We start from the raw sequence: 10206 nt of genomic DNA, 5'->3' as shown, positions 1-10206 counted from the left end.
CCTCCCAGGGTCCCAAATGAGCAGTGGGACACGAGCCCCCTCTGCTGTTTCCTAGTGCTACCGTAACAAAAGTACAAGTGGGTGTCTTTTAACAAACAGAAATCTACCCTCTCATAGTTTAAGAGCCTAAAATTACAAATTCAGGGCACTGGCTCTAGGGGAAGGATCTCTGTCTGTCCTCTGGGGGGGGGGTCCCTTTTTTTATCTTCTCTAGCCTAGCGCCCCTCTATTCCTTGGAGATCTCCATGTGGCATCTATCTTGCCCCTATTTCTGCTTGCTTCTCTCTGTGTCTAATCTGCTCTTTTTATAACTCAAAGATAAAGTCTTAAAAGCAAACTGAACCTCAGACATGGGCAAGAACAAAGCAAGAGTACACTGTGGCCACGCAGGACACTCTTTCCGGGAAGGTTACAAATGTCAGTGGTCAGCCAATGCACCAGTATTCAAAGTTAAACTCTAGGTGTGGTCTGTGCTTTAACCTGGGGGGTTTTGGGTCCTGATATATGCTCAGAGAAGAACTTAGACAAAGAAGATGGAAGGAAGCTGGTTCCACAGGAAGAAATTCCCCTTCTACCTCATTCTCAGTCTTCTGCTTCAAGGTAAGAAATGGGCAACAACAGGGGAAGAAGGAAAAAGCCTCTCTTCTTTCAGATCTCCTACTCCTAGAGATTATCTAACCCAAAACCAAACCACACCCACTGCCATTGAGTCATTCCAACTCATAGCAACACTATAGGGTTTCCAAGACTGTAAATCTTTACCGAAGCGGGCTGCCACATCTTTCTCCCTGAGAGGAGCTGGTGGGTTCGAACTCCTGACCCTTTGCTTAGCAGCTGAGTGCTTAACCACTGCACCACCAGGCCTCCTGGAGATTACCTAAAATGGACATAATTAGAATTTTCTAAAACTATGTTACTATAATTGTGTTTGTTCTCTTCCATTTAGTTATTACTCTATGTCCATCCATCTTTCTATCCATAGGTGTAATTCTCTATCTACGGTATGAAATTCACCCTTTTTTTTTTTTTTTTATTGAACTTTAGGTGAAGGTTCACAAAACAAACTAGTTTCTTATCAAACAGTTAGTGTACACATTGTTGTATGACATTGGTTAACAACCCCATGACATGTCAACACTCTCCTTTCTCAACCCCCGGTTCCCTATTACCAGCTTTCCTGTTCCCTCCTGCCTTCCAGTCCCTGCCCCAGGGCTGGTGCGCCCCTTTAGTCTTGTTTTGTTCCATGGGCCTATTCAATCTTTGGCTAAAGGGTGAACCTCAGGACTGGCCTCATTACTGAGCTGAAAGGGTATCTGGGGCCGTACTCTCAGGGTTTCTCCAGTCTCTTGTCAGGCCAGCAAGTCTGGTCTTTCTTTTTGAGTTAAAATTTTGTTCTACATTTTTTTTCCAGCTCTGTCCAGGACCCTCTATTGTGATCCCTGCCAGAGCAGTCAGTGGTGGCAGCCAGGCACCATCTAGTTGTTCTGGATTCAGTCTGGTGGAGGCCATGGTAGATGTGATCCATTAGTCCTTTGGACTAGTCTTTCCCTTGTGTCTTTAGTTTTCTTCATTCTTCCTTGCTCCCGAAGGGTCGAGACCAGTGGAGTATCCTAGATGGCCGCTCACAGGCTTTTAAGACCCCAGACGCTACTCACCAAAGTAGAATGTAAAATCCACCCTATTGTTAAGGAAAGTGCCACCTACTTTATCCATAACTTCTCCTTCCACCTATGCATCAAAGTGATCTAGGTCCGGTAGATGCCAGAGGGGAGCGGAGTGAGAGTTGGAATGAAGGTAATCTGGTAGAGTGGAAAGAACACGGGATTTGGAGCCAGACAGACCAGGGTTTGAATCTAGGTCTCTCACTTTGCTAGTTGTGTAACCTTGGGTGAGTTGCCTGACTTCTCTCAGCTCCTGTTTCCTCACCTGGCAGGGCTGTGAGAATTCAGTGAGACAAAGCGTGTAGCACAGTGCCTGGCGTTTGATAAAAAAAAAAAATTGTTGCCAATAAATGTCATCCCTCCCCCCTTAAACCTAAGGGCGCACAGGAGAGGACTGAACCAGAGGTGGCTTTAGAGCCCAGCTCAGGGAACGGGCACAAATGTACACCTGGTGTAAATCAAAGGAGCCCTGGTGGCGCAGTGGTTAATGTGCTCAACTGTTAACCAAAAGCTGAGTGGTTTAAAACCACCAGCAGCTCCGCAGGAGAAAGATGTGGCAGTCTGTCCATAGCGATTTACAGCCTTGGAAACCCTATGGGGTCGCTATGAGTCAGAATCAACTTGATGGCTGTGAGTGGGAGTCTAAACCAAAACCCACTGCTGTTGAGTCGATTCCGACTCATATGACCCTATAGGACAGAGTAGAACTGCCCCATAGGGTTTCCAAGGAGCAGCTGGTACTACTTGAACTGCCGACCTTTTGGTTAGCAGCCAGGCTGTTAATCACCGTGCCACCAGGGCCCTAATCTTTACAGAAGCAGACTGCCACATCTTTCGTCTGCATAGCAGCTGGTGCGTTTTCAGTTAGCAGCTGAGAGCTTTTAGCCACTGACCCACCAGGGCCCACACCAGTTCTGGGCAGTAGAAAACATTACAAATTCACCTCTGAGCCCTCACAGACTATGACTGATGAACGACTATTCTTTGCTCAGAGGATGATTCAAAGACTTGCCCAGAAAGCACTGTGACTTTGGGAATGGATAAGCCTCCATGTCCTTGGCAAAGGGGTCATCAGCCACCTCTCTCATTTCAGGTTATTGCTCCTCCAACAAATCTGTGCCAGTAGGAAACGGGAATCTTTATAAAGAAGGGGGAAGGCCACACCTCAGAAGGGTCACACCAGAAGGCTGATAACAGGGTTGATCAGCAAAGTAGGGAGAAGGGAGGTTGGGGTAATTAAGGTTGAAATAGGTATTTTCTCTGGGGCTCTGGACTATAATCCTATCTAAAGGCTATCACAGCCCCAGGGCTCCATTTGCATACAGATTTGGGCAGGCTTTGTGTAGCCCACACTGGCTTTGTGTGGAGACAGAAACATTGGAGAGGAGGCAGACACCCTAACTCAGCTGACCACACTAGCTTCAATCATTTGCCTTCCAGCCCAGCCCATCATCCTTGCCAGGAAGAGCCCAGAATCTGGACACCTCTCAGCGGCCCCCTCCCCATTCTCCATGTATCCCTGGAGTGTATAAGGAAGCAGCATTATAACCAAGCCCAGTTTCTGCCTCTTATTATCTATGTGACCTTGGGAAGTTAACTAACCTATTGCACCTCTTTTTACGTATTTATTACATGAGGCTAAAAATAGTGCCTATCTGATAGGGCTTTGACAGGATTAAATGAGGTGATCGATTTAAAGGGCTGAGAATATAGTTGGCACATAGTAAGTGCTCAATAAATGCTAGCTATCATAATTATCAGAGAGTTCCTGGGTGGCAAAAATGGTTAAGCACTCAAGTCCACCCAGAAGTGTGTTGGAAGAAAAGCCTGGTGATCACTTCTGAAAGATCACAGTCATTGAAAACCCTATGGAATGCAGTCCTATGCTGAAACACATGAGGTCTCCATGAGTCAGAATCAACTCAATCAACTCAATTGCAATTGGTTTTGTTTGTTTTTGTTTTATGACTATTATCATGGGCTACCCAGGCTTCTGCGCCGGGACCCCTCTCATATAAAGAACACGGGAGTTCTCTCCCTCATTTCACACACTCTGTCTGCTACAGGAAGAGGCGATACTTTCACCATCAGTTGCTCCCGGTTTGGCCAGCAGGGGATAGATTCCACTGTTCTGGATTCAGTATTTGGCAGAGAAGCCTTCCGTCCAGCCACCAACTTCAGCATCCCCACCTGAGTCAACATCTCCTTCACCCTGTCTGCCAACCTGGACGTGGTGAGCACCCACCCCTCTGGCCCCTGCTTGTTGTCCTTAACTTTTCCCAGCCCCTGACAAGGCAACCCCACAAAGCCTCAACCCCACTCCGGTTTCCTCCACCATTGCTGGGTAGCATTGGGGCTCTCAAAGAAGCTCTCTCTAGTTCAGCAGGGTGAAGGGTAACAACACGTGAAAGAGAATTTCTTTCCTTCTCACCCAGTGATTCTCTTCTTACCCGTGGCAGCATATCCCCAGAGGTTTTGACTGGATGGAAGGCATTGGTATTTTAAGCTTCCCAATTGATTCCAACATAGAGCCAATGTTCTGAAGCACTACGTTAATCCAGCACTCTCCTGCCCATAGCCTAACACATCTGTTCTGATCAAACTTTTATCCTTGACCTATAGTATTGCCTTTTTATTTGACCACAGCATCACTTTGATATACCTTGTGGGTTGGTAAACCAAAGTAGGTAGGGTGGACAGACCTCTTCCTGGCAACGTGCTGGCAACGGGAAATTCTTTTGACAGGAAGAACATCTTCAGCTCATGTCGTCCTTCCTGTGGCTAGAAATGGTATGGAGAACACTGCTTATTCTCCCCCTTCATCTAGAGTCAGGAAGGATTTTAAACAAAGACAGAATAAGCATGACCTTCTGTGTACCTGACAACATAGGTCTGAAATACATTGAAAAATCTACAGACATGGTGAGAGGTTTCAATATGCTACTTTCAAAAATCAGATAGAATAAGAGTAAATACACACTGATTTTTTAAAGCATAATTAAAAAGCTTGATCTAATAAATATATCAAATTTAGTACCCAGGGATATATACAATCTTTTCTGACCCACATGGGATATTCCCTAAAACTGACTATATTTGTGGCTATAACATAGATCTCAACCAGTAGGGTCACTAGGGAGGGTGGGGACCACACTGGGTGTCACTCTCAGAGGGGGTGACACCAAAATGACTGTCTAGGAAGTTTTTGTGGAGTGTCTCAGCAGAAATTTATTATTTTTTATAAAAATATTCCAGTAATTAGTTATAACTGCCCCAGTTACATGCGGTTAGGCTTACATACAACACCCGTAAAGCCTATTATTTTAAAAACTTGTGGTACATACAGTGATTTGTAATAACAAATGGGCACTACTTTGCAATGAGCATCAAAACATTATTACTATTACTATATTACTGTATTATTATGTTAAAGATGTTTTAGTGTATCTGGAAGTGTTTCTTTAATGTTTTTTATGCATAGAAAGGTACATACGATACACTAAGACAAACATTTGACCAACAGACGTTAGATACAAACCATGCTTAACTGTGCCGACTTATATATAAATTCAATTTAAAGACAGACTTAGGGAATGGAACTTGTTCATAATCTGGGAACTGCCTGTATAAAAGGTTAAAAAAGCAAGTGAGCAGAGATGGGGGAAGAGAGATGTCAAGGCACATGAAGATTGCCCAGGAGCAGAAGCTCCAAGAGGGAAGCACTTTCCTCCAGATCTAACAGAAAAAGAAAGCCTTCGCCTAGAGCTAGCAACCTGAATTCAGGCTTCCAGCCTACTAAACTGTGAGAAAATAAATTCCTGTTTTTTAAAGCCACTGAATTGCCGTATTTCTGTTATAGCAGCACTGGATAGCTAAGACAGGCGGGAAGCAGGGGAAGGTTGGTAATAATCACCTAACCTTGCTCTCAAAGTACGGCTCCCAGACCACAGCGCTGACTGACTGTACCACCTGGGAGCTTATCAGATATACACTGGGTCCCGGGTGCCATCTAGGGTGACCAGCTGTCCCAGTATGCCTGGGACTGACAGATTTCTCAGGGTACAAACCTGTTGCCACAATTCCGACTCATAGTGACCCTATAGGACAGAATAGAACTGCCCCATGGGTTTCCAAGGATGGGCTGGTGGATTCGAACTGCTGAGCAAACGCTTAACCACTGCACCACCAGGGCTCCTCTCAAAACATAGGACTTAAAATTCTAAAACCAAGTAAATCTCAGGCAAGCCAAAAAGAGTTGGCCACCCTACCTACTGAAGCCAGACCTACATTTCAACAAGATCTCCAGATGCAACTTTGTATGCACAGTGAAGTTTGGGAAGTACAAACTTTATCTACTGTGCACAGAGTCCCCCTGTTCTGGCTGTGGCTCCACAGATTGCAGCCATTAAACTCGGAAGTGCCCTGAAACTAGACAAGCCCACCCAGAGTCGGACAATTCTCAAACACAGTTTCCAGAGAAGGAATCTATCCTTGGAAGGAGAACTGGTCACCAAAGAAACAAGAGAGGATGGTACCCAGCACCCACTAAGGAAAGGAAGACCACTTAATCTCTTGACTTCAAGAAATCTGAGGGCTTGTTCAAGGTCTCCTTGCAACAGAGGCCGGTAAGAGGGGCCTGGAAGACAGTCAAGACTTTACTAGATACTAATACACGATAGGGGCCCTGTGGGCACAGTGGTTAAGAGCTCTGCTGCTAACCAAAAGGTCAGAAGTTCAAATCTACCAGCTGCCCCTTGGAAACCCTATGGGGCAGTTCTACTCTGTCCTATAGGGTTGCTATGAGTTGCAATCAACTCTAGAGCAACAGGTTTGTTCTTGGTTTTTTGGTTTTTTTTGTATTACCCTTATTGTAGTCCCTGGGTGGTACACATGGTTAACACGCTTGGCTGCCAACCAGAGAGGCTGGAGATTCAAGTCCCTCCAGAGGTGACCCTGAAGAAAAGCCTGGAGATCTACTTTTGAAAAAGCAGCCACTAAAAACCCTATGGAGCACAGTTCTACTCTGACACACATGGTGTCGCCATGAGTCAGAATCAGCTTCATAGCCACTATTCTTTACTACCTTTATTTCATGGAAAGGAAATTATATCTCTACCCAAAATCCAGTGCCGTCAAGTCAGTTCCGACTCATAGCAACCCTATAGGACAGAGTAGAACTGCCCTACAGAGTTTCCAAGGAGCACCTGGCAGATTTGAACTGCCAACCCTTTGGTTAGCAGCCATAGCACTTAACCACTACACCACCAGGGTTTCCATTATATCTCATAGAGACTGAGTTACTGATCTTTCAACTCTGAATCTCATTCCGACTGTAAAAAGGAGAGGATTTCCCTGCTCCTCAATAATTTCCCACCGAAGTGGGAAAGCAAAGGAATCCAAGTTTATGAAGAAACAGACACAGGGAACTTCAATTATCTCTGTGATTGCTGTTTCTTGGGAAAAAGCAGAACCAAATTTATCAAAATATTAAAACTTCACAAAGTTTGGTGGTAGATACACAGATGTTTATTGTATTATTTTATATACTTTTCTATATGTTTGAAATATTTTCTAACTTTTCTTTTTTAAGAAGAAATAGAAGGGTAGGAGAATATAACCCTGATTGATACCAAGCTCTCCTCTCTCCTCCACCTGGGCTCTAGGTCTAGCCCATTTATCAGCTGGAACCCAGAGGAGTGTGAGGGTATCATGAAGATCAGTGTGGCAACAAAAAATCTGTGGCTCCCAGATATTTTCATCGTTGAGTTGTGGGTATCAATGGCTGGGGAAAGCCAGAGGGAATCCCCATTGCCTGCTACCACTAGAGTTCACAATCTGCCATCGTGGCCACTATAAATGGTATCAGATGGCTGACAAATGACCATAGAAGAAAAGCAGGAAGGAAGGCCATAGCCCCTGCCTCCCACCCCATCTCTTTTACAGCATGAGTGTGGATAAGACTCCAAAAGGCCTCACAGCATACGTAAGTAACGAAGGTCACATCAAGTGTAAGAAACCAATGCAGGTGGCCAGTATCTGTAATCTGGACATCTTCTACTTTCCCTTTGACAAGGAGAACTGCACACTTACCTTCAGCTCGTTCTTGTACACAGGTGAGTTGCAGCGAGGTCTCGGGGATGGAATAAATGAGAGCAGCCAATGAAGCAACAGAAAGTGAAATACAAAGAAACTATGAGCAGATAGTGACCACGGGGACATAGAAAAGCAAAGGATAAGGCTCTATGGATGGTTAAAAGGCAGAATCCAAGTCTGTCTTGTTCATTACTATCCCCAGCTCCTAGCAAAGTCCCTGGCACATGGTAGACATTCAATAAATATTTGTTGAAGGAAAGGATAGAAAAGGAGAGGGCAGTTGAGCCACCAGGAAACTCTCCTTGGAAAATGATTTGGATGGTTTTCTCTTTCAGTGGATAACATGTTGCTGGGCATGGAGAAGGAAGTGTGGGAAATAGCAGACACATCCCGGGATATCGTCCAGACCCATGGGGAGTGGGAGCTCCTCAGCATCAACAAGTCCACCCTGAAGATGTCTGTGGGCACCAACATATATGATCAGATCATGTTTTATGTAAGCTCAGATGCCCTTGTTTTTCCGTCCTTGCTTGCTTCTACCCTTGCTTAGAATCACCACCAAAGTCTTAGGGTTTCTCACTCTTCTACCTGAGGCCAGAAACTTCTCTGAGATGAGACCCTCTCTCTTGACTGCTCAGCCTCACTCTCCTTCCTAAAGCTCACAGGTATGGCCTAATTCTCCCTCTGCAGGTTCTACATCAAATTATGAAGCTGCATCTCACACAGCTTCTGACCCCACAGTGGAATCAGACCAATGAGAAGGGCAAAGACAGAAATGGTCACTACTGTTCCTGGCAGCCTCAGAATCCCATATCCTTTTCATTCTTCCCCCCACCCCCTCCAGGTGGCCATCAGGCGCAGGCCCAGCCTTTACATGATAAACCTTCTGGTGCCGAGTGGCCTTCTGGTTGCCATTGATGCCCTCAGCTTCTACCTGCCCACAGAGAGTGGGAATCGTGCCCCATTCAAGATAACACTTCTGCTGGGCTACAACGTCTTCCTGCTTATGATGAATGACTTACTCCCCACCAGTGGCACCCCCCTCACCAGTATGGCCCCTCCAACCTTTGGGAAGACCAAAGTGTGGGAAGGGCAGACTGAACTAGCTCAGGGAAGGGGACATACTGGGAAAAGGAGGCTCCCTGCCTGCCGGCGTAGGATTGGAAGAGAGGAAAGAAGTCCTCAGCAGTGTCTGTGGCCCTCACACATCCCTGCCTTCCCTCCAGGTGTCTACTTTGCCCTGTGTTTATCCCTGATGGTGGTCAGCCTCCTAGAGACCATCTTCATCACCTACCTGCTACACCTGGCCACCACCCAGCCCCTACCTATGCCTCAGTGGCTCCGCTCCCTTCTGTTGCACTGCACCAGCCCCAGGAAGTGCTGCCCTGCTGCACCCCAGGAGGGTCTCACCCCCACCCACCTGCCTGGTAAGGGAAGTCAGCACCCACACTCCCTCTTCAATTACCTCCACTCCTCTGCTCCTGCCTCCTTCCCTGTCACCCTTCCTCTCAGGTGACCTTCCCAGCCCTTCTCCACAGGCCTGAAGGAACCAGAGGTGTTGGCAGGGAAGATACCTGGCCCTAGAGAGGCAGAGTTAAATGGGTGCCTTCAATCAGCAAGGGCCCAGCAGGGAGCTGAGGCCCAGAAGAAGCACCTGGTTGACCTGGGGGTGCAGTTCAGCCACGTGATGGACTCCCTGCTCTTCTGCCTCTACCTGCTCTTCATGGCCTCCTCCATCATTACTGTCATCGTCCTCTGGAACACTTAGGCTTGGTGTCTATCTGCTACTAGAGCTTCTTGTGGAGTCACCCCTTCTCCAGTACCAAGTGTCATAGCCCCCCAGAACCAAAACCAAACCCATTGCCCTTGAGTCGATTCCGACTCATAGTGACCCTATACTATAGGACAGAGTAGAACTGCCCCAGAGTTTCCAAGGAGTGCCTGGTGGATTCGAACTGCTGACCTTTTCGTTAGCAGCTGTAGCACTTAACCACTATGCCACCAGGGTTTCCAAAAATGATCAAAATCCCTGTTGCATTCCATGTATCCCAATTCAGCCCCACTAATTAGTCTCAAAGAGCTCTGGTGGTGCAACAGTTAAGCTCTTGGCTGCTAACCAAAAGGTCAGCAGTTGGAACCCAGCAGCTGCTGTGTAGGACAAAAGACCTGGCAATCCTCTCTCTAAAGACTACAGCCTAGGAAACCCTATGGGGCAGTTCTACTTTATATAGTGTCCCCCAAAGCAAACCAAACCCACTGCTGTCAAGTGGATTCCAACTCATAGCGACCTTGTAGCATTTTCAAGGCTGTAAATCTCACAGGAGCCAACTGCCCCATCTTTCTCCCATGGAGCGGCTGGTGGTTTTGAACTGCCGACCTTTCAGTTAGCAGTCAACCACTTTAACCACTGCGCCACCAGGGCTCCTTTTTGTGGGTCACTATGAGTCAAAAT

The 10206-nt window shown here is 46.5% G+C and overlaps 1 protein-coding gene across 1 annotated transcript; it reads left to right on the top strand.

Moving 5' to 3' along the window:
• The first annotated feature begins 533 nt into the window (after nt 1–533).
• LOC126074568 (5-hydroxytryptamine receptor 3E-like) lies at nt 534–9522 on the top strand. Its single transcript, XM_049881470.1, is given in 10 exon segments — nt 534–600; nt 3728–3894; nt 4407–4451; nt 4579–4583; nt 7325–7429; nt 7605–7774; nt 8090–8250; nt 8599–8803; nt 8981–9181; nt 9293–9522. Coding segments are annotated over 10 exon segments (1356 nt in total).
• The last annotated feature ends 684 nt before the right edge of the window (nt 9523–10206 follow it).

This window comes from Elephas maximus, chromosome 1, assembly GCF_024166365.1.
Source record: "Elephas maximus indicus isolate mEleMax1 chromosome 1, mEleMax1 primary haplotype, whole genome shotgun sequence".
Taxonomy (NCBI): domain Eukaryota; kingdom Metazoa; phylum Chordata; class Mammalia; order Proboscidea; family Elephantidae; genus Elephas; species Elephas maximus.
Note: the sequence above shows the minus strand (reverse complement) of the source record. Positions and strands in the feature narration are given on the sequence as shown.